Source organism: Pleurotus ostreatus (genome assembly GCF_014466165.1).
Source record: "Pleurotus ostreatus strain PC9 chromosome Unknown scaffold_2, whole genome shotgun sequence".
Taxonomy (NCBI): Eukaryota; Fungi; Basidiomycota; class Agaricomycetes; order Agaricales; family Pleurotaceae; genus Pleurotus; species Pleurotus ostreatus.
In genome coordinates this window covers 1,387,126-1,410,307 of record NW_023503157.1, presented here as the reverse complement: position 1 = coordinate 1,410,307, position 23,182 = coordinate 1,387,126, and the positions used below count along the sequence as shown (strand labels likewise).

At 52.6% G+C, this 23,182-nt stretch overlaps 7 protein-coding genes across 7 annotated transcripts; 2 read left to right on the top strand and 5 right to left on the bottom strand.

The window, feature by feature from the left end:
- Positions 1-335: 335 nt before the first annotated feature.
- PC9H_003261 (uncharacterized protein) lies at positions 336-6,796 on the bottom strand (the record flags this gene model as incomplete). Its single annotated transcript, XM_036772854.1, has 11 exons — positions 336-665; positions 1,833-2,062; positions 2,187-2,657; positions 2,712-2,849; positions 2,915-3,250; positions 3,304-3,474; positions 3,535-4,756; positions 4,819-5,020; positions 5,072-5,920; positions 5,970-6,040; positions 6,188-6,796. The coding sequence occupies 11 exons, from the start codon at positions 6,794-6,796 to the stop codon at positions 336-338; spliced, it is 4,629 nt and encodes a 1,542-aa protein (XP_036634327.1).
- An 896-nt stretch (positions 6,797-7,692) lies between these two features.
- Positions 7,693-10,229, bottom strand: SLY1 (Vesicle trafficking between the ER and Golgi; the record flags this gene model as incomplete). The annotated part of the gene is made up of 5 exons (XM_036772853.1): positions 7,693-8,124; positions 8,180-8,545; positions 8,600-8,774; positions 8,883-9,414; positions 9,476-10,229. The coding sequence occupies 5 exons, from the start codon at positions 10,227-10,229 to the stop codon at positions 7,693-7,695; spliced, it is 2,259 nt and encodes a 752-aa protein (XP_036634326.1).
- Positions 10,230-10,740: 511 nt separating this feature from the next.
- PC9H_003259 (uncharacterized protein) lies at positions 10,741-11,277 on the top strand (the record flags this gene model as incomplete). The annotated part of the gene is made up of 1 exon (XM_036772852.1): positions 10,741-11,277. One exon carries the CDS (start codon positions 10,741-10,743, stop codon positions 11,275-11,277), a length of 537 nt encoding a protein of 178 aa, XP_036634325.1.
- An 819-nt stretch (positions 11,278-12,096) lies between these two features.
- On the bottom strand, positions 12,097-16,067 carry PC9H_003258 (uncharacterized protein; the record flags this gene model as incomplete). The annotated part of the gene is made up of 3 exons (XM_036772851.1): positions 12,097-12,227; positions 12,306-15,627; positions 15,684-16,067. 3 exons carry the CDS (start codon positions 16,065-16,067, stop codon positions 12,097-12,099), a joined length of 3,837 nt encoding a protein of 1,278 aa, XP_036634324.1.
- Positions 16,068-16,353: 286 nt separating this feature from the next.
- On the bottom strand, positions 16,354-17,997 carry PC9H_003257 (uncharacterized protein; the record flags this gene model as incomplete). Its single annotated transcript, XM_036772850.1, has 7 exons — positions 16,354-16,410; positions 16,473-16,541; positions 16,593-16,738; positions 16,792-17,056; positions 17,114-17,497; positions 17,555-17,677; positions 17,740-17,997. 7 exons carry the CDS (start codon positions 17,995-17,997, stop codon positions 16,354-16,356), a joined length of 1,302 nt encoding a protein of 433 aa, XP_036634323.1.
- Positions 17,998-18,333: 336 nt separating this feature from the next.
- Positions 18,334-20,158, top strand: PC9H_003256 (uncharacterized protein; the record flags this gene model as incomplete). The annotated part of the gene is made up of 9 exons (XM_036772849.1): positions 18,334-18,444; positions 18,507-18,543; positions 18,605-18,738; positions 18,804-18,844; positions 18,902-19,280; positions 19,332-19,367; positions 19,430-19,693; positions 19,746-19,856; positions 19,916-20,158. The coding sequence occupies 9 exons, from the start codon at positions 18,334-18,336 to the stop codon at positions 20,156-20,158; spliced, it is 1,356 nt and encodes a 451-aa protein (XP_036634322.1).
- Positions 20,159-20,190: 32 nt separating this feature from the next.
- PC9H_003255 (uncharacterized protein) lies at positions 20,191-20,953 on the bottom strand (the record flags this gene model as incomplete). Its single annotated transcript, XM_036772848.1, has 2 exons — positions 20,191-20,515; positions 20,568-20,953. The coding sequence occupies 2 exons, from the start codon at positions 20,951-20,953 to the stop codon at positions 20,191-20,193; spliced, it is 711 nt and encodes a 236-aa protein (XP_036634321.1).
- Positions 20,954-23,182: the final 2,229 nt, after the last annotated feature.

Here is a 23,182-nt window from a genome sequence, read left to right as displayed (position 1 = left end):
AAAGCATACTGTAGATTCAATAAATAAAGAATCCTTTATGACCTTGCCTCCTCCAAGGAGAGGCCGGGTCTGTGTACGTAGCCATCCAAGTGCGAACGACGGACTGTCATTCGTCTTTCGATTGCTGGTGTATTATATGGGGATAGAATCACAGCGGGAGACGCTGAGCGGTAGGTTGAGCGGCGACGACAAATGTGCACCGACAATGGTACATGGCCTGCAATACAGTCTCATCAATATATGACTCCTTGCTCGACGCGATCACCTACCATTCTCTATGGTTCATGTCAGGTGGGTGGTGTGGGGGCAGAGGAAGGCACCCGACAAAGGCACTGTTATGAGCCTTTGTGGTGCGTCGATGAAGAGGAGTCCCCCGGAGCCGTGTTCGCCTCCGCTCCTGGTACACTCCCTCCCACAACGCTGCCACCCGTCTCAACCTTTGCCTGTGCCTGAAGCAGCACTCTTCTCCGCTCTTCCTCCTCCTTCTTGGCCGCCGCTTTCGCTCGAGCCTTCTCCTCGGCGACCCTCCTGGACTCTGTCCATAGCCGTAGCGTGTAGGCGTACAAGTCTCTAGAATATTGAATGACGGGATCGTTATCATAGTCTATGTCGTCGTCGCTGTGCGGCGGGGATGGTGGGGGTGGAGAGCCACTTGACATGCCGTTCTATAGCGTGTCTGTGTCGATCTTGCGTGTAGGAACGCAGGAGGCTTATAAATGAGAAGCGAGGTGCGGTGTGAGGTAGTGGATGACGGAAAGGTGAATCGACGCGGGACACACGCGTGCCTAGTTGTTTGAACGACTGGTCAAACTTGGCAAGAAAAAATGGCCAACTCCGAACTCTGTGGACGAGTTTTTTAAAGGGAGTCGAGGGCTGATGCGGATGTCGAGGCGAGGCGCTAAGGCCTAGGATGAAGTGAGTTTGGTAATTGTATATAGAGCCCCGAAGTCCGGATCATAATGATAATCGTCTGCCGTCCGAGAATCACTCACCTGTGGGTTCCAAAACACGGTTTCAGTTGGTGTCTCCTGGCGCGAAAAGGGAAATTTTAATGGGCATCTGCAGCGAGTCTGGCCATCAGCAAGGCTGCACTGTGACGTGTTCAGATCGCCCCCTTTTTCATATTTTGTGCAGGCCTTGATTTCATGTAAACATGCAGCAAAAACATAAAGCACCGTGGACGTGCCGGGGAGAACGCCAGACGGCATCACTGGTACACGGACAAGCCCATGGCCTTGCCCGGCCGGGATCTCGTCAGACGTACTCTTTACTAAACATTATTTTTATTCGCCTGGAAAAATACAAATCAATCATCAGGTGGAGCAGAAAGAATGTTGGGCCTTTTAGCCTCATCGGCCTCGGCAGCCGCACGCACGATCTTCTTCATTTCCCGCCCATTTCGCTGGCAGACACCGTCTTCAGTCCAGATTGCGCCAATTTCGTGGATTCAAAGTAAAAAAATAATATGACGAGCGCACTAAAATAGGAAATAGCGTTATGACAAAATACTGATGTACGGTGACGTCACTTGCCCTGATCAGCTCAAAAACTGTAAAAATCAGAGTCCGCTGTCAGATCACAAGGCACGCTCGCAGTCTGGACTCGCCACATTGTTCCACACATGCAAGTTCAGATGGCACCAATAGCGCATGTCTTGTATATTTTCAACACAACAATATTGTCCGAGGGAACAAGAGAAAAAGAAATAACGAAAATATTACACGCCGCTGCTAAATTACTCCCTTCTATCAATATCGTCCGTGCGCGCCTCGCGACCGCGATGAGGACCGTCGAGGCATCACATCGTCTCTCGAGCGAACATCTAAAGTTACCTGTAGATCATGATATTTCTGCAAATCCACCGCCTCTGATCTCGCCACGCCCGCAGAATCATTGGGCAGCCATATGATGGGCGGAGGTGCAATCAGTTCAGGGGCGTATAATATCGAGGCCATTTCCTCTGCGTGGTCCGTAAATGGGAGCGGTGGCAGCAGAGGGGGTGCGTCAGGGTGCGTCCGTGCTGCACGCTCTGTCGCGGTCAGGTCATCCAGCGTTTCGGTTTCTGCAGCGGACGGTCAGCGCGTGAACGATGTACCCCATCCGGGGAGCATTGCCCAGTAAATGAATCATTTCGCTTGTAGCCCCATACTGGAACGGGAATGGAAGGGCAAAGAATCGTTGCTTACCTAGTGGAATGGGCCCTCTATGTGCCGATGGGGATGGCATTACGGCAAGCGTCAAACTCATCATCTCGAGAACAGAAGCCATGGATCCACGTATACGATTCGTGTTCCTCGCACTGCTGACGAGACTGGTGCTTTCTTCATCTATGGGCCGTCGACTCCCCTTGGAACTGGGAGGTCGGGTCGTGTTGGCAAATTCGTCAATGGAATTCTGGGTGATCGGCTTGAGTGACTTGCGTCCTGGAAGTCTCATCTTCCAACTCGTGTACACTTCGACAAATAAAACCACCGCGAGGGCTACGCCACAGCAGACGCCGCCTAGAACCCAGAGCTGTCGACTTAATAAGATAAGTCCCAGAAGGAGAGGCTGCAGTGCGAGCAAGCTGCCAAAGCGACGTAACAGCCATATTTGCAGAAGGCCGCCCGTTTGCGAGTGGGTCCGGCCATACACGTATCCAACGAGGTAGCGATGAGCTAGAAGAAACGTTATCGGCCCGTCTCCCCAAAGATTTACGAAAAAGAACGCACCGACAAGGCTCAAGAGAATCAAGATGACGACAGCCGGCGCGATAAGCGGGAAGATGACCGCAAACGTGGAGGCGAACACAATGGCCAGTATACAGGCTCCGAGAGCAAATGACGGATTGTAGGTGCGTGGATAAACGGCTGACAAACCCCAAAGTGTAAGTAAGCGAGAGTCAATAAATCCGTGGATGAATTCGCGGCCTCACCTCTAAACCTTTGTCTCGGGGTGACAGCTTGCTTCTCTGCCTTCATTACTTTCCACAGGCGTATGGGTTGGAGCACGAGCAGGCCAGGGAAGATGATGGCGCCGTTGACAATGATCGCGAGGGCGAAAGCACTCAGGTAAATTGATCCGTTAGCAACTGATGATGATCGCTCCCGATTGCCAGCCGGATCGGAACTGAACGCCTCGAACGCGAACAGAAGAGAGCCAACCGTAATAATCCACAACCCAACGACGAAGGTAATAAGGAAGAACGTCGCCTTGAATGCGAGTAGCTGCCCTCCGGATACGGAAACCGCTCCCCGGATATTGGTCGCCCCTGGTAATTCATATCAGAAAGCGAAACGATAAGGAAAAACTGGGCACGCTCACAATGAATGGCCATCAATGCTAAGCAAATGAAAAGAGTCGCTGCCACAGCAGGAGCGAGGCTAGTCGCGAGACCAGCAACCAGGGGATGCGCAGCGAGAAGCGGCTCCAAGAAGGGGAGGTAGTGTGCTACATCAGGCGCAGTCACCACTGCTAACCCAGCTGCAGCAGTTACTGCCGCATCACAATAGTCAATTAGTTTAATTCAATCACAACGCGTACGAGAGAACTCACATGCGGCAGCGAGCAACACGCCCACCACGATAATAACGGTCCACCATACCCATTTGTCGACTGCAGTTCTTTCGTTCTGCAGCACGTCCCACCTAATATCCTCCTTCGCCCTCCCTTCGATTAATTGAGCGCCTTGAAGATGACGCAGCCCCTTCCCTATCATCAACCACCCTAGAACGCGCGAACCGTCCGCTATATCATTATAGCAGTCTCTCTGCGCATCTGCAATCTCAGCGTTGATGCCCTTCAATCTTGTCCTCCAGTGCCGGATATCACCATACACCTCTCCCAAATCGTCGAAATTCTTGCCTGAAAGCGGACGTACGAAAGGTTGGTGGGGTTGTAAACGTAAATGCGGGGGAGGGATCTCGTCCATTGCGGCGTGTCCAACAGGCTCGTTGCTCCGTAAGGGGAATGTTTCTCTCTTCGAAGGTGGTTGCTCCTTTAGTCTTCGCCTCGCGATGGGAGGCGCAGGTGAAGGTGTAGGCGAGGGCGTCATCATCATCCGCGCGCCGTAAGCAAACCCACCCCTTCCTTGTGGTGGCGCCTCCTCGTCCGGTCCGGGCATCTCATCGTAATCCACCTCATCCTCCAAGTCCACCCAATCTTCACCGTCGATCTGCCCAGTTAGGCTCCTTCTATCGCCATCTTCTTCAGAGTAACCTAGATGGTTGGGGCCGTACCGTCGCGGATCGGGAATGTAGGAGCGTTCGCTTTCTTCGATGGTGAACATGTCCATTCGGTCAGCGCGGTCGAGCATACCACCTAATCCGCCAACGCCCATGCCTCCACCTACACCAGCCATATTCCCACTGCCAACGCTGGCGCTACCAGGGGCACCCCCACTTCCTCCCCCATATCCACTCTCTCGACCCGCATCACTTCCCCATCCTCCCGGCATCCCTCCTGATCCTGCACCCCCACCCAACTCACCCTTCTCAGAAACCCCAACATAGGTGCCCATCGGTAATCGTCCATACGCTGCGCTATTCCTGTTGACTTCTTGGAACCTGCTGCCAATAACCCTCGAATTTATCGAAGTAGAGAGTGGGGGTTCGTCTTCCTCCCTGTAGCTATATTCGCTGCCGCCAAAGCGTCCGCCACTCACGCCACGGAGACCATGGAGCTTGTAATATTGAGACGGGGCAACGAAGGATGTAGGCGCGAGGGAGGAAGCAGCGAATGCAGGGTTCAGAGTGCGTCGACCACGGCGTGTCCGTTTCTAACACCGTCACATAGCTTTCAGTAAATGACAACTCAAGAATAAGGTGAAATGCGACATACCTTCTGTGCGGGACCCAAGGGTAGCGGTCTACTGATGTAAGGCCTATTGTCTTTGGGGGGCACAGGGGGCGCTTGGAAATCCGCTATTGAGGGATCCGGGGTACTTAACCTGAACGATGATATGTATCTCGTCTCCGCGATCTCCAAATTCTCCAGAATCTCGTCGCGTTCGTCAATGAGTAGCGCAAGGCGTTGGGTATCCCTACATCTATCAGTACAGAGTAGGCGAACGAGAAGATGAATATAGGCGTACCCAATCGAAAATAGACTCGAGATGTCCACCTCCAGCTCGGCTTCCTCCAGGCTCGTCAATGGTTGTTGTTCATTCCGTCGTTGACTGCGGGGACTATACGGGCCACTAATACGTCTCGATCCCGGGGCAAGCTTCTCGGTCTTACTACCATTACTCTTTCCATTCCCGTTTCCATTCCCGCTTCCATTCTCGAAGCCACCACTTAGCCCACTCTTCACCAAAAAGTCCTTGATCCTCTTCTCTCCCCATCCCGCAAATCCAGGCGCGTCTCTCGCACTCAACCACGCCATCTCCTTCCCTTCGCACCTCTCCTCTGCCCATATGCGCCGGTAGTGAACTAACTTAGTGTACTCCTTCAGTATTTTCCAGAGCGCAGGGAGAACACCGACAACCAATGTCAGAACGACGAGGATGATGAGCCGTGTACGTATTTGTGGCTCAAAATCGACACCGTCAATAACAGCGCGTTTGCCTACGGGCGAGAATGTTACGGCGAAATTGGTGGAGACGTTGCCATCGTCTAGAAGGCGGAGGAGTCTTAAGAGACTGAGATCTTGCAACGTGCCGTACGCGCCACCGAACCTGCTTTCCCCGCCACCAGTCGAAGTGGCCAGACAAGGCATATTGACTAAGTATAGTGGAAGCGCACCAGCCAGCCCAAGCACAGTCCATCCAAGACATATAAGTAGGGCCAACCATAGGGAACGTTGTGCGAGGTTCTCATCCGAGGGAAGGGCTTTCTGCGCATCGGGGGAACGAGCATCGGATGCTGAAGGGAAATCTGGTACGAGGGGGACCGGCGGATGTAGGAATGCGAAGAACCCGCTGCCGAGGGGTTTTGGACGTAGTCTATTTGACCTTTGTTAGCAGATAGCAATTTGGTATCGGAGGGGCTTACTGCGGGTGTACAAACCACTCTCGTAGCGCGTAAATTTGTCGGAAACGCGGTCGTAGGATGGCAAATGTTATCTTTAAGCTCTGTTAGCTTATTCTTCTACTCACGAGGTTCTAATTTAAGAACGCGGGGGGTATAGACCGCGAGTGGGTTATGACTCGCCGAGGAGGGAATAGAACGGAAAAGGGGGACATAGAACACCAAAGATATGGAAGGCTCACCCATATTATCAAACCGATTACACTAGGCACTATGATCGTCGCAATTAGACCTGCAGCCGACGCGTCTATCCCTTTGCCAGCACATATAGGCTGCGACTGTGCTCCCACTTGTAGAGAACCCGACGTGCTTTGAGGGCCATTCGCGCTCATTGCCGTACCCGAGCTGGATATTGATATTGAAGGAACTGAGGAAGTAAAAGCAGGTGAAGATAAGGTATTGGGTATCGCAGAAGTGGTGGTAAACACAGATTCGGAGAATGAGGTAAACGTCGTCGTAGCTTCGAAGATCGTAGTAACGGGGAAGGTCGATGTCAGGGTTTCTGTCGCGAAGAGGTCTGAGCCAGAGATGGTTGGATTTGGTTCGGACCCAGAGCCAGAGCCAGCTCCGGCACCAGTCCCACCATTCCCAGAGCCATTCCCTGACCCCAATGTAGGATTCGAGCTGGGCTGGCCTCCGGGGAAACTTGTATTCGGCTGGGGGGAAGGCGGAAAGTTGGATCCACTGCCAACGGGTGGCGATGGCTGTCCTGCCGGCGCAGACGGGGCAGTTGGTTGGTTGTTGAATGTGTCATGTCGTTTCTTTCGTGTATAGTGTGTATTCGTGGTCATTACTGTCGTTTGCCCCACAATCAACGTGGCTGGAGCCCGCAGAAGTGATATAATGATATAGCGTCGTTGCTTGTCGTAGTGGCTAGTTATGTTCCCCAAGTCCCGTTATTCCTGGACCAGTCGTGAGTGCAGTATCTTGTCGTTGCGTCAAGTAGCGAGGGTCGTGGACTAGAAGAGAGTGTGGGTACCGGTCATAATAAGAATAACTGGAAACTGAAAACGAGGATGATCGCAAGTCGAACCGCTTACTACTTTTGGACAAGGGTCCAGGTTCCTGTTTGCTCGTGCTTGTTTCGGAACCCGATGGCCTTCGCAGGAGCCGCTAACCGCAGCGAGAATGTTTTGGAGAAATTTGCAACGGTACCGGTGGCGGCAGGCAGAAAACGGTGGGCGAAGTTCGAAGTCCCTTTGTTTTTCTCTTTCTGCTCTCGAGATGCTGCTGAATTCCAGAATCAATGTCGTACAATTACGATAGGCTGTGTAACCATGGATTCACAGGTGAGACCGTCTCCAGGGAAGAACCCAGGAAGAGAGCACAAACGACGATGTTAAACAGGATGACCTTGTGAGCCCTTGTGAGCCTCGTTGTCCCGTAGCCCATGTCGTGTGATTACTTTGTAGTTTGGCGGCGACGATCGATAGCAACAGGCACGGCTCGGGGGGAACCTGGAAGTAGCTGATCTGACGCTGATCATGACAGCACGAGGGATCAGAATGGGGTAATAGGGTGCCCTAATTACCAGGCCCAGGAGCAACAAAATAAACTGAGAGGTAATTATCCATTGTCCCGCAGACCAAGAAGTAAATAGTGTGCGGAGGCACCTCGTGGCACGCACCAATCAATGTAATGCCGAAAGAAATCCGTGTTTTGATGTCCTAATGTCTACCACACTGCATTACTGTGTACCCTTTCCCAGCCTCGCGAGCACATCAACGAATCCTCTAGGATCCACAATGTCTGTACCTCCATAAACCACTCTCCGTCCGCTCTTCCCTGCCCACTCCTCCACGTTCCCATACTCGACGTAACCTACACCACCCACGACAAACACCATCCCCTCGTTGAAATGCATTCTCTTCGCTCTGCCGCCCGCTGCTGGTCCCGAAGTCGACGCACCACCAGGGTACCCGGCACCTTGGTTCCGTGGAGCTCGTGGATCTAAGAAGAGGTACTCATCTGTTTCCTGCAGTGACTGGTTTGAAGCAGACGAAGAGTCCATCAGTGCTTCAATCACTCGAGTCACGACCAGTAGTTTGTTGGTAGGCAAGAAGTTCTTAACGCCGGAAATCAGATTCTCGAAACCTCCTTCTTTGAGTCGGTCAGTCAGCTATCAAGGATTGTTTCAGCAGGCGCCGCGGAATATTAGATCGAAAGAGGCTGACCCTATTTCCGAACACACTGAATCCTTTCAACAACTCTCCTCCTTGTGGTGTGCTCGCTCCTCCAAACCCACTTCCACCTGCGCTCCCTCCACCACCAAACCCGCTTCCACCACCCCCAGAACCGAAAGTAGCCATCCGCGAAATCTCCTTTACCCTTCTGACATACTCGAACGCTGCAACATCAGCACCGGCAGAAGCTAACTCCTTCTCCAGGTCGTTAATATCGTCCTTGGTGAGGGCAGCGAGTTGGTTGTCGTTGAGGGAGAGGTAGAACACGAGTACGAGACGTAGTTTATCGGTGGGCGTGAACGGCGGCAGAGTGTCAGGACGGGGGGATCGCAGGGTTTCAAGGATAGCGGCTACGGTCTAGAGATAGAATGGAATAAAACTACTTCGCGACAATTACTGATATCTACGCACCTGTTTCTGAATGTTCTCTTCCATGCTGTATAGCTCGTCTAACCCTCTCTGCTTGATCTGTTCTAGCAGTGACGTTGCGATGTTCATATGAGTATCGAGCGTCGTTTTACGCGCCGTAAGCTCAGGAAGTTGGGTGATGGCCGTTTTGAGGTGCGCGGCGTTGGCCGAGAGATCTCTGTTTCGGTGCAGCAGGCGGCAAAAGGTAGAAAGGAGCAAGGAAACGGAACAGGCATGCAGTTAGCAAGTTGAACTCATGAAATAAAGCCACAGTGAAATTACTCACAGTTGTGAGATATCATTGACGTCACTGACACCAGTCTTCCTCGTAATCTCAGCTGCATCTTGCTTATATTTATTCAGCTCTACATCAATCTCTTCTGCAACTTGAGGGAACGGATTCGCCGCGTTCCTCGCCCAGAAGAAATCATTAGAATCTAAGTCGTACGACCTCTTCTTCGCGCCTGTTGACGCGAGAGGCGGGTCTGCGGCGGAAGAGGACGCGGAGCCAGATGGGTCAATAGTAACTCTGTTGAGTTTCATGGAGAGACAGTCCGAGACGAGCGCTTGGTAGGTCCACCCATGGGAGAGCATTGATGCGAGGTCGATATTTCTGTCGAGGATTGCTAGGACGGGGCGTTGCAGGTTTGACAAGCCTGTGGAATCTTGGATGAAAAGGTTCGCGGCCCCGCTTGAGCCAGGTCCGTATGAACCTGAGCGAGAGGCAGATAATAGCGCGTCGCGAATCTTGGTCTCAAGTTTCTTGCCCACCATTTCGGCTGCGTTGCCTCTAGGACAACGGATTATTGGGACGTGGCCTAGTCGATGTGAAGAAGATATCAAGTAGAAGTATCAGTGTAGAATAACAAGTACACGCACCCATTGTGACAACGGCGCTGAATAGCCCTGTAGCGATTCTTTCAATCTCATCCTCAATGTCCTGTTCTGACGAAGACGGTGAATTCAAGATTTCGTAAGATGTTCGCTCTGTTGGAGCCGTCGCAGTTGAACCTGCTGGTACGGGAGCAGGAGGTGGAGGTAGCAAAGAAAACAATTCCGGCCCAGGAGTGATAAACCCCAGATACTGATCCACAACTTGTTCAATCCCTCCCTCGCCATCCTCTTCGCCGCCGCCCATACTTATTCCTCGCTTTACAACCTCTGATGCCAGTTCCTCCAAGACTGCCCTCTTAACCGGCTCCACCCAGTTCAAATACGTCCTTTCATACAACCCCTTCTCCAAATCCTCCGTTATTCTCTTGACATTTTGCAGCGTTGGCGAGACGAAATATATCGCAGGTACGTCAGGGAGAGGCGGGCGAGGGGAATGGAGGGGAACGTGTAACGTTACGCCAGCTTCGCGGAGGTCAGATACGCGCAGCACGGTTGCAAGTATAGACTGCGTTGGTGGGTCGAGGATGAGTATCTTCCACACTGGAGGTCCGGAAGCCTGTGGTATGGCAGGTGATTTGGAGCCATGCGATGAGTTTGAATTGGATTTGGAGAGGGCCGTCGTAGATGGTGTCGATGAAGAAGGCGGGTCAACTGGTGTATTAAGGTTGAGCAGCGTGAGCAGAGCATTGGTTTGCGCCTGCTGGAGCGTCGGCGACGTTGAAGGTCTGATTGAGCTCATCGTCGCGAGTTTCTTCAAGCCAAGTCCTCTCTGATGACTGCAAGTTCGCGAATCTCGAGACCTCTAATTGCTGGATGATGGTGGTAGGAGAGGACGTGTACTGTACGTTTCCTGTTCACCGACCTCTTCACTAGTGATCGTGGCACCACGTGACCTTATGTAGTTCAGACATCCGATTCGGGAAACCCATACGGTGGACTGTGACACTGCCCGATAATACAAGTCCTCATGCAAACGGTGCAAAGTGTTTCGTTTCACCCACTGCGCCCCGGCGTTTGGGATTTGGGTCTGCGCCATCATCAGCTGCTAAGACAACTACGCTGTGTCTCAGGCTTGGCCCGCCAGGTATATAAAGGTGAGAGGATGCGCAACTGACCCCCTTGTGCGCTCTGCTGGACGGAATTTGTGAGTAACTTCATCGAACTACTGTGCGCCATCCTGACTTTAGTATATTAGGCACAAAAGCCCTACACCTCCCCGGACCGCGAAACCTTCCTCAACAACTTATACAATGGGCTGCTTCCCAAGCAAACAGGATGATGGCAGAGCGCTGGCACGCTCCTCCCGTGGACCCATCTCCCACCAAACACAAATACCCATACAATCCCTTCACGACGCCGATACGGAAAGCGTCGTCTTCACTGCCGGACGCCCGTCGTTCGGATTCACCACGATGCCCCATAGCGCTACTATAGCAGCCGCACCGCCTCGAAAGAGTCTCGGTGCCCAGCCCGGGAAGACCAGACCGATGCTCCCCGCACATCTCCAACTCAACCCCAATCCACCCAGCTCGCCCACAGGATTCGGCCAAATGCAACAAATCGACTTGAACGGCCGGCCGTCGTTAAGCAGGACGAGGCCATTCGGTCCTACCCCGGCTAGTGCAGGCGCCACCATGGGTGCGGGTGCTAAGCCGAAGGTGTCGTTTGCGGCACAGATGTTGCTGAAGGAAAGGGAGCGAGAGATGATGTGGGAGAGCAACGGCGCGTCGGGAGGCGCTGCTCCCCCGATGACCGCCCCGCCCACACGGGAGACGTTTGGGCGGTAATCGTTTCAGAATATAACTGTAGCAAGCAGCAAGTGAAACAGAGGAGGGCTTTTGGGTTACTACTATCTTAATGATCACGCTCCTTAATGTCTTTGTATAACTTTATTCCTATGTAAGAATCCCTGTAACAATATAGTGAGTCGTTCCTTCATCATCAGCGAACTGAAACCCCCTTTCAGCCCGAACTCATTGCGACACGTACGACTTGTGGCAAGTTTCAGTAGCCCCGCGCATACGTGCATACATCGTGCAACCTCTATCACAGTCATGATCGGTTCGCTGCATTCTGCGTATTTGGTTGTTGTGATAGATAAAGTACATCGGTGACTGCAAAGGATCGAAAGCTTTTTACACGATAGACTTGGAAGAACTGATGGGAAGATATATGGATGTGATACTATGGATGAATGTTCTAGAGATACTACGGACTCATAAATACGCATATGTATATACAGCGATGATTATTGAGTGTGGTGAATGGAGAGCTTGGTGAAATGAGATTGAGTAGTAGAAAAGCAAGAAATGGTTAACAAATACAATTAACTATATTCAATATTCAAGAAAGGGGGAAGCAATAAGATGATGAAGCAAGCATATCGGTCACGGCGGCGTAGATGCGGTATGTATGTGAGGTGTGAATTTTGAAAGAGACGATGGAAGTGGAAATGGATATAGGGATGAAGATTTTGGGTTTGTGTTTCGATGAAAGGGAAGTGAAACGGGGGTATGCGTGTGATACGAGATGTTGGAATGCAAAATGCAGCAAAGCTAAACGGTTGACGACTTCAGGCTTCAAACCTCTCCCCTCCTCTATCGCGATCACCCGGCTCTCAAGAACGCCGCATTCCCCTGCGCGCGATCGCACTTCTCTGCGACTCTCACAGCAGCATCTACGGCCTTCTGCACAATTGCTCGCGAGGGCGACGTCGTCGGGATATGGGCAAGCAGATCTAGGATGAGTTTCGATAATAAGCATGTTGTGATCGAACACCCAAGAATACGAGCGAGTCAAAACAAAAGAAACTCACCTCGGAACAGAAGCACGTATCTCATCACCCTCTGCGTGGGCAGGATCGCAAGGTCGCGTACGGTCGGGAGTTTACGCGGTGTCTTGTCCCCATCACCTCCATACTCTCCAAACCCTCGTCCTGCATGCGCGCCTCCGAGCTCCGAGCCAGACGCAGGGGCATAGGCATGCGCACCCCCACCCGCACCAGCGGAATGAATGTGTCCACCATCCACCGCATTCTGCCTCCGGTCGTCGACGACCCATCCACCCCTACCTCCACCAAAATCAATTCCATTCCTCCTCTCGCTATCGCCAGCAAGAGCGATGTCGATACTCTCTCCTCTCCTGTGTGTACCTTCACCGTCGCTATTCTTGCTCTTCCGCGATCCAATACCCACGAAGCTCAGGCTACGGCCAACCATAGAACCCATGCCAACAGACACTGCGCTCTTACTCCTGGTTTGCACCCGTCGCGTCCCTTCGGCACCGTTGAGGTTCCCGTGCCCATTGAGACTGGTATGCCCTGCAAGCAGATAAGCCATATCACTTCCATACCCGTTGACGGCCCCGCTCCCATGTCCATCTACGGTCGAAGCCGACTGCGCGCCTGTGCCGAATCCGTAATCCCCATCGCCTCCGAAATCCTGCATCCCCCGCATCGAAAACGCGGTAGGTGGTGTCGGTGAACGCGTGCTTTTCGTGCTCTTGATACTTTTAATACTTTTCGTACTCTTTTTGCGCGTTTGGGACCCTCCTGGAACCCCTACAGCGAGTAATGTGTCCCTCGTCTGCGCCCCAGGTGTGACCATCGCCCCCTTCTCCTCCTCATCATCCGAGATACCGTTGCGACCGAGATCAAAAGCCTTCCTCTCCCCGCCATCAATCAGAGTCATCCCATTCACGCTGGATGGCATCGCTGACGCAGTGGCAGTCGACACAGCAGTCGTAGGTACGGTCATAGTCATTGTCAGTCCAGGAGGGAGCGTCTGCTGCCTCGCCCTCGGTGTCGCGCTCCCATTTCGTATCACAGAAGGCGGAAGCGGGAGGGGCAGTGGCGGAGCCACGGTCGATCCTGCCGCTCCGTACATCGACACTGTCCCACCTCTCATCCCCCTCAGATCCCTCCCACCTCCCGGGGTCGACCCTCCAGAAGAAGACCCAGCCCCAATCCCAAAATACCCGGGTACGCTCGGTAGACTCTTCCGCCACTGACTCATCTTCCTTTTCAAAGACGTCGTGCTAGTCGTTCTGGACTTTGAGGTTATTCGCCTTCCTTCGTCGGCCTCGTCGGGCGAGGAATTGGACGGAGAGTTGGTGTTCACCGCGGTGAGGGCGTTCGAGGACGGTGTTGTGGAGATTGGAGTGGAGGTGAGTGGGGAGACGTACGCGGAGGTAGAGGTGGAAGGGTCGGAGGCGTAATTCGAGGACGAGGAAGTGTTCAAGCTAATCATCCCTCCCATAGCCTTCGAATGCCTCGCTTTGCTCAGCTTCCGCCTCCCTGATGGCTTCTTCTTCACTTCACCATTTCCCATGCCACCAGCCTCAATATCCTTCCCTGCCTCATCTCGCCCTCGCCCATGTGATACCTTCCTCTCCCTTTCCCTCTTGCTCTCCCGCTTTCCCGAGTGTCGACCATGACCCGACTCCGAGCGCTCATCACCGTCCACAAACCACGTCCCAACAACCCCACACCACGCGACATACGCGCGTTCCAACGACCCCTCCATTCCATCCATATCCTCTTCGTCTTCTTCTCGAATATCCCCATCCTCAAACCCACTTGGCCCAGTGGGAACACCATTGGCACTCATTCCTCCGGAAACGCTATTCCCGCTCCCACACATCCCCACAAAAGCCCTCGCGACGCCCCCGACACACAAGTCCTTCTCCATCCTCGTAACGAATGCTTCGCTAACTTGAACCAGCTCGGAGATGTATGCGCGCATTAGAGGGGGCGGCGTGTGTTTCGAGTTCGACTGCGAGTTGGGTGGTAAGTGACTTGAGCGGTGAGGGTGGGGATGGTGGCCCGAGGGATGGGGGTGAGGATAATGATGAGAAGAAGGGAAAGATGGGTGTGGATAGTGTGGATGTGAGTAATACGAATGTGCATGACTTGGCGGATGCGTATGTGAATGCGAAGTAGATGATCCATCATCAACTTCAACATCCTCCGTCGTCCATTCAGTGGACTGCGGGGAAGCACTGATCACGTCGCCATTTGAGCCATACGGGTTGGCAGCGATGGTCGACATAGGGCGCGCATATGAGGTGGGGCGCGTAGGAGAGTTGGGTTGGGTATACGAGGAGTACCGGTGACGCGAATTCGCCGCGCTCGACGCGTTCGTTGCGTGTGTGCGCACTTGCAGGTGTTGATTGGGCTGCGATTGATATTCCTGCGGCCCCGAATACCCAATCAACAGCATCTTCAGCGAGTCTAGATAGTTCTTCTCCGTGCGTATGAGTTCGCGAATGGTTAACAGTACATGTCGGAATGTTGGATTTTGGGGGTTGATTTGAGCCTTCGCGTTGTTATGTGAGTGAGGGCGCGGATGTGGGTGCGGGTGCGGGTGGTGAATGTGGTGCATGTGGGGGTGCGAGCTATGCGAAGGGAGATAGTATGGAAGATGAGGATTAAGGTGGAGGTTTTGGAGCGGGTTTGTTAGCGGAAGCACGACCTCCGAAGTTGGAATGGGAGGCAAAGGACGCGATCTGTAGTCATGCTCATCCTTTCCCGTCGCTCTCGTCCCTCCTGCACCGACACACCTCTCCAGAACCCTCACAAGCACCTCATCCGATAACCTTTCATCAATCAGTGCCATACGGAGTGTCCAGTGCGAGTTGACATCAAACGCATGGCGTCTTGTCAGTGATGGCCGAGTTTGCGTTGGCGAAAGAGGAGGAAGTAGGCTTGGGGGTTGAGACAGCGAGTGCGTTAGAAGAGGAGGTACGGGGAGAACGGGCGAAGAAGGGGATGAAATGCATTTCAAAGACAATGGCGCTGAATCTGACCGGCTGGCAGGCGATTCTACATCATGTTCGCCGTCCTCCTCATCGTGATCCACACCGTCGCCGTCACCGATTATGAATTTGGCGCGCGAACTCGTCGTTGAAGGACGACCTGGTGCCATTGGGTCGATATCGTTCATAGAAAGTGATATCCTTGGCCCCTCTGCCTCAAAGCTCCCCAGCCCATTGCTGTTGCCATTCGCAATGCCATCAGCGCCAACCCCGTCATGATGCCCAAAGGCATACAATGCAAAGTTATGCAGATGGAGGTCAGGATCCCAGTCCATATCATTGGCACTCTTCGTCAACGCCGGAGAAGCCTGCGACGAGAGGCTCTGCACGACACAAATCAACTTTATGGACACCTGAGACCAGAAAACCGACAACGTACCGACTCAAAGGCAGGGGACCCCAATTTCAGCGGTGGCAACCAATTCTCCGTGCGCTCGGGCTGCACGAACTCGTACTCTTCGTCCCCTCCCCGTCGTTCGTCTAGTGAAAGCTTCACGTTCGTTTTCTTGGTCCCTCGCTTGAAGGAAAGCCGGTCCGAAATGCCTGAGATAGACGAGAGCGTCCGCGAGCGGGCAACAGAGGATCTGGCCGATTGAATATCATGGTCGCTGAGGTACGTAAACTCGAGTATGCGCCGCTTTTTCGAGAGTTTTCTGGTCCTGGGCGGGGACGGGGGCGATGGGGGCGGGGACTTTGTCAAGCGCCTGGACGTCGTGGTGATGGTCGTGGACGTCGCGGCGGACGATGAGGAGGCTGCGATCATGGTGCGCGTGTCTGCCTGTGGTGGTTAGTGGAGGAAGCGAACATGCCCTTGGAATCCCTGGCAGTGTTGTGTCAGACAGGATTGTGTTATTTGCATTTCAGGTACGACGTCATTTCTTACTCGCTACCGGCGCTAAGCGCGCACCGACGCTGGAACCACCGGTGCCTTGCCATGCGCTCCTGGTGCGTTGCTCTGGTCCACTGGTCCCCCACTCCCACCAACACGCCAATCAAAGGCTTTTCTCGGAAAATCATCATGTTTTCATTATTACACAGCCGTCCCCGCATCAATCCAGATCTCGTACAGACACCAGAGCAGGTTCACGTTCGCCAGGAGCGTTGCTCTAAGATATCTCAGCCCAGGAATATCAGCATGCCCAAGAGAAATGCTGCACTGCGTCGAAACCTTCGGTGTCTCGGCTGATATAGATTGATGTTCTGGATCACAAATGAGATGGCTAGGCCTCAGTGAACCCTGCAACGTGGGGTTAGATAACCATAGTAGGTTCGTGACGTCTGAACACACCCAGGTCATGCCGTCTGCTGACCCTTCAAAGGTGCTCGAACGGAGGGCAGCACAGCCAAGTGGGTCGACTAGAAACACCAGTGATGCATTTTGGTGCGGCGATATACCATTGATAGTGTCAAACAGCAAGTATTCTCCCCGTTGAGCTGTACAGGCATCAATAGCTGAGCTCGTTGATTGACAGGACATCAACACGTACCCCCACTAATAGGACAAAAGGCGGTATCAGTGCGTCCGTCGACAGCGTGCGACGGCGGATGGTCCAGATAATGATTCCGTATTGCATCATCTAAAATGCCGGCAGGCGCGGGGAGAACATCGATGTTCGTCTCAAACAAAGCGTCTGACCCCCTTCGAGGCGCAATAAGGACCGACCCCAAGGACGCAGAGTCCGGATTCCGGTTCACGTAGGGAACACTATCATTGGTCTGCAATATCTTCCCCAGCATCTCGATGGCGTTCCGCTTGCTTACACAATTAACGATCAGAACTATACCCCAGAATCTGGATCATGGACTTACAATATGCCTCTCGTTCCGCTCATCTCCTTCGGATCCGACCGTGAAGGCTTCTCCCCCACCGAGCGGTATCCCCTGATCAAACCACACCTCCGGGATCCTATTCGCCAGAATGGTATAATAGTTATCAGCCATTTTGAGCTGTTCGTCAGTAGCGTATTCGTTCATTAGCTGTAGGAATTCGGTAGCCCTCGTTCTGGATATCATGGCACCGTGTCCTAACCACGCGAACCCTGTGTGTATGTCCGTGCCCGGAGGGCTGATCGGCCGCAAGGTAGTGGATAGCATTTCGTGAGGAGGAAGGAGGTGGATCCCTCTTTCTGCTGACTGGGGGATCCGAGACCGCATCGTTCGTATGATCTCTGGTAAGACGAGATAGTCGTCATCCTGTGCATCAGAAGTTCAGAACACGTTGAACTCGACCAACAGCGCAATCGGACGGACCTGAATGAAACAGTACGGCGTAGCCGCATGCTGGCACGCTATGTAGCGCGCCTGGAACAACGCATTGGTCGGGGAATTGTAGATATGTAGTTTCCCAGTCGGACACTTGGCGTCCGCAAAGTCCTACATGCAAGCACCGCCAAATGAACCCCGTGCTGTAGAAGTCAACTCCTAGAGAATCTAACCGCAACGCTCAGAGATGCTGGATTGTTATTCCAAATCGTTACATTCTGAATGACAGTGTTCAAGGCTGGATCGCATAGCACAGAGGCGATCTTGACGACATTTGGGAAGCGGGACCAGTTGAGGACAATAGCGGTGACGTCGGGGCCTTGCGACGATACGCTGGCGCGGTCAGAGGATTGGGATTGATAGTACCGCAGGAGGAGTGCTACCACACAGCCAGCCAGACCAGCTCTCCATGATTGCAGAATCCTAAGCATCGAGGACAAAGAGTGAGTCAAGCCAGATTCAATCAAGGGCCCTGTGGGAAGCGTAAGTGACGACAAGCGCTCCTTTTCCTTGCGCGACAATTATCCTGGCCGTACGCCGTCACCGACTACAATGCAGTTGTATCAGGCACATGCCGAACTCGAATTTGGGCTCAAACCTCATAAATAGCACTTGTTCCCAGTCGTTCCCACATCCTCATATTAACACGATGCCGCTGCCGCCTTCGGGTATGGAGGCCACAGGACCAGTGGTGCTTATCGGCAGGTTATCTGCGTGTACACGGCGACCCTCTGCATTTTCTAGGGCCCTTCGTATCTTCATAAATTATGGCGAGCAAGGATTTTACAGTAGCGATCGTCGGGGGCGGGATGTGCGGTCTGGTGTGTGCGTACGCGCTCGCGAAGGCGGGCATCTTGGTTGAAGTGTTTGAAGCTGCTGTACGTGTCCTTTGACCTGATCTGTTTCGTGGTGGTGGTTGATGAACTGAACTGTTGCGTAGCCAGAGTTTGGAGAGGTCGGTGCGGGTGTTGGGTTAGGTAACAGCCTCAACTTGTCGCTGATCATTACTTTCTTTGACATGACTGGATCATCTACTAGGTCCCAACGCTGTTCGCGCCCTCGACCGCCTGGGAGTGCTGTCGGCGGTGCTAGCACGCTCAGAGCACTCATCACCGGTATTGAGGCCGTTCCTTTTCGTCTCGGGCTACGATGCTCAGGAAGTGATATACGATGTACGTGTGGGCTGCTGTCTTCGTAGTTTTGATCTCATGGTGAATCTATCTGGTGTATGCTTTAGTATTCTGTTAGCGACGATGATAGAGGCCTACCAATTCACAGGTAAAGTAAATTGTATTTATTCATTTGAGTCGAAGGCTGACTGGGGTCGGTTTCTAGAGCCGCCTTCCTCGACGCTATCATAGGAATCTCGGACATGAAGATTGCGCACCTCAACAAGCGATGCATTGCCGTACAGCACACCCATGTCTCGGCCACTGCTTCAGACTTCGGTTCCACGCTGTTTTTCTCAGACGGGACGTCGCACCGTGCTCACCTTGTCATCGGGGCGGACGGCATCAAGAGCACCATACGCAAATACGTTGTCGACCCTCTAGCTGGCGACGCGGAGCATAATACTAACAGGAACAACAAAACCAACCTGGCGTTCTCAGGATCGTCGGCATACAGAGGCTTGTTGCCCAATTCAACCGTTGTGGCCGCCGGGGTCAAGATCGACTTGACAGTTCAGCCAGTCTGCTTCTGTGGTATTGATCGGGTTTGTCGTTGAGTTACTTTTGTGCATACATAGCTGACGTAGTTATGCTAGCATATTATTACGTTCCCAATCCAAGCTGGGCGAATTGTGCGCATCCATCCCCGATAGTCCTGCCACAGTGCTAATCTGATTTACGCATACTCACATAGATCAACGTGGTCGCCTTCTCCACAATTACGCGTGATAATTCCGCTACCGGGGCACTAGACGAACTGCCCCATCCATGGGTGCAGCCGGTTGCAAAGCAAGAACTCGTAGAGACCTTCGAAACCCGGGGTTGGGGAGCTGATTCCGATGCCATCAAGCTGCTAAATTGTATGGAAAACCCGAGCAGATGGTCCATTCACACCGTGGAACCGCCTCTGTTAAGCTACGTTAATGCAGCGAGGGGCATCGCGTTAATTGGCGACGCGGTGAGTGTAGAGTAATGTTGATGCGAGGCGGGATGCTTATATTGACGGATAGGCGCATGGAATGCTGCCACATCTAGGAGCGGGGGTCGGACAAGGTTTCGAGGATGTCGTGGTTCTTACTGAGCTCCTCACTCACCCCGAAACCAATCTATCAAACCTAGAGGTATGCTCGGCAAATCATTGTTTACTCAGAGTCTGGTTTTGACTTGTGTATATCTCCAGCATATTTTAAACGCCTACGACTCTGCCCGTCGGCCACGAGGCAATATGGTGCTTGAAGCGAGCGCCAGGATGGGTCGCATTACCACAAGATACGGCAAATCAGGTTACTCAAATGAAGACATGCGCACCAAGCTGGCGGGGATATGGAGCCCAGTCTGGCATCACGATCTCCACGAAGATATAAACAAAGCGATGGAAAGTTTGAGAGAGAAATGTGTATTCAAACAAGCTGAGTCGTCATGATAGTCGTAAACATATTCTGATGTGTAACATTGTTAAACTGTTCTCCTTCCCACGACGGCTTTCGAGCCATCCAAGCCCCCGAAGATATGGAAGGGCTCCTTGGGAGTAATTCCCGCATCGCTGTATTGCCCGTACGTTTGCTCCAGGACGTCGAGCTCGAAACATCCGACAGGTTGGTTTCCGCGGCCAACACACTGAACTTGCGGGTTGGCTCCTGGGCACCTATGCATGATGCCGTCGGAAAAATCGACAAATCGCAGGCCTTTCACGGTAGAGATAATATGATGGCTCGCTAATAAGTTTCTGTGCATCACGCCCGCGGCGTGGAGCTTGCATGCTGCGAGCATAACCTTGCGGCTGATCCTCCGTCAACGACTGTCATTTACGTAGGTAAGGGGAATATACTCACTTGAACTCCCTTGCGTCGGGCTCCTCCACACTCTGGCAATATTCCATGATGAACACCGCGATGTCGACACCATCAGCGCGTCCCCTGTATCCGCCGAAGACCTTCGGCACAACGTCGCCCTGGAGTGTCTTCAAACTCTTGTCGTAGAACTGAATCTCCTTCTGCAAGGTTTCCACTTCATACCCGTCTCTCGCAAACTTAATGGCCAGGGGTCCCGGGATGCCGTTGATGGACCCAACGAAGAGGCGACTGCGAATGCGCGTGTGGATGCGGCATACGAGGTTGGCGTTGGAGGTAGCAGGTTGGGTGATCCAGGGCTGAAGAACTTGGTTGTTCCCCGACACGGGCGCCGCCTCGTTCGCCCAGATTAAGGTGAGAGAGCTCATTTTATTTGGTGAAAGGATGTGATGCTGGGATTCGATGCTGGGATTTGTGATGGAAGGATACCTTGCCCAATCCGCCCACTATTTAAACACTTCTGGGTGGCCATCCGTTGAGTGGCTCACCTGGCCAATGATGGCTCTACTCAAGCCACCATCCTTCACCTCATTGACCGTGGCCTTATGCAGTATTCATTGTCCCAGACAAAGCGTCATTTGAGGCCATGATATCCTGGGCCTTGGTACATGGACTTAGGGTTTAACGGACATTCTCGAATCTCGATGGATGATTCCACAACCAACAACCTAGACCGTAGAGGTCTGCTGGGAGGGATCGTCGCATACTACTCTGAAATATGCGAAAAACTCTCGTAGTGACCGCCCGGAGTACCCGAATACTCACTAGCGACGCGACGTCGCGGGGAGATTCTTGGAAGTATTATTAAGGCTATTAGAGGGGCTAGGTGAATTAGGGGCGGATTCTCGAAGTCCCACCAAACGCGTATGCACGAGTGGGCCAATGACCGGAAGACCCACTTTCATAGAATACGCAGGATGTTGATAGGGATAAATGCAGGATCTTAGGTAACTGTGAATCGGCAGGCCACTGTAGAGTCAACTTGGGCATACGCGTCTGACTGTTACGAAGCAAGAGTTAAGGCTTTGATTGCTACGGAGCACTAGTAAAAGGGTAGATGAATATGATGGCCATAAAGTTTATCGTGAGCATCATTCAGACATAAATACGACTTCAACGACTTTTTCCAGAGGCTTGAGGTCCTGCGGAGTGACCTTAGACTTGGTAGTGGATTTATAGCCGCGTTTAAGAACAATCTCCAGCACGTCAATGGGGGCACCCAACGCCTTTCTTGCCGAAAGTAACTTCCTAACCCGACCAACTAACAGACGAAAAAATACTTCAATGATTTCTGCAACTCGAATCGCAGAAGAAGGGGAATGTCATGTTGGGGCCATTGCTGCCACGGCTCTATTGTCGACAAGTTGGCTATCGGACAGCCACTTGAAGTACCTACGGAAACTGGTACTAATCTCCTGTATATTTGCTCCTGGAAACAAAAGGTGATCAAGAACAAGTGGCGACGAGTTAAAGGGTGCCGATGAGCGCCCAGCGCCTATCGCAATGTTCTTCCTTGCTCTCTACTACAACCCCGAGTTCTCAGTTTGTTTGGTGTATACCGTGCGGCATCCTTCAAGTACTTCGAAACGCGAGATCAGCGGAATTTGTACGCGTCCCAATGCCCTTGTAGATTCACAATGTCCAATTGCCGCAAACGGGTCCCAAAAGCTGTTACAGCCTACTTTACAGGTATTTCCTGGTCAGAATAAGTGCTATCGGGGTATGTGGCGACACGCTCTTCTCCGTTGTTGTCGGAGCGATAGATCTCATTGGCCTATAGGTTAAGATCGGGAGCCGAACTTTTGTCCTCAAGGTGCACGGGCCTCGGCTGGTATTTGCATAGAGGCCATGCGCAGACACTACCGCCTAGAAATTGCAAGTCTAACACGGTGGTGCCACAAGCCTCTCAGAGTCCGCTCAGTTCCACACGGTAACGGAATTGGCCTGGGCAAGATTGGCCGTCGTTTGACGGTAATCGTTCTGATTGAGATCATTCTTTGAATCGAATCGAATGCAACGTGCTGAGCGCTCCGCTTCATCGACAAATCACCCGGTTACAAAGAAGGCTGAAGCATAGTCGAGTGCTAATACCTGGCGATCTCTGATACACGGCTGGAGCCTTGTGATCGCCGTTGAGAGTGACTGATGATGGTGGGAATGCCACAAGGTCCTTCCACACCGACAGGAGAGGACTTGACTTCTTTACCAGTATGCGGCCATCTTTGACAGATGGACGAATATACTGGGCAAATAGTTCTGGTGAGTTCCTAGCCAGTCCCGCGAACTGACACTCACTAATTAAGCGTACAGGCTGTTTGTGGTGAATTCCGAGGCGTTACATCAACATATCCCTGCTTATTCTGAAGCGGTACCTATAATGGGGTTGTTTTACAGCCATAAGTAAGTATTTCCGTGCATCCATATACCCGAACTCACCCTGCAAAAATCTTCAGGTCCGTTGGATGAAGCGAAAATGGATCTAATAGTAAAGCACAACACTTCCGCATACGAACACTCCTCCGACAATAGTCCACCTTATTATTGGTAGAGCTCCGTAGGATCCAGAAAATCTTCGGTGGTCTCGGCACTTCCCTTCA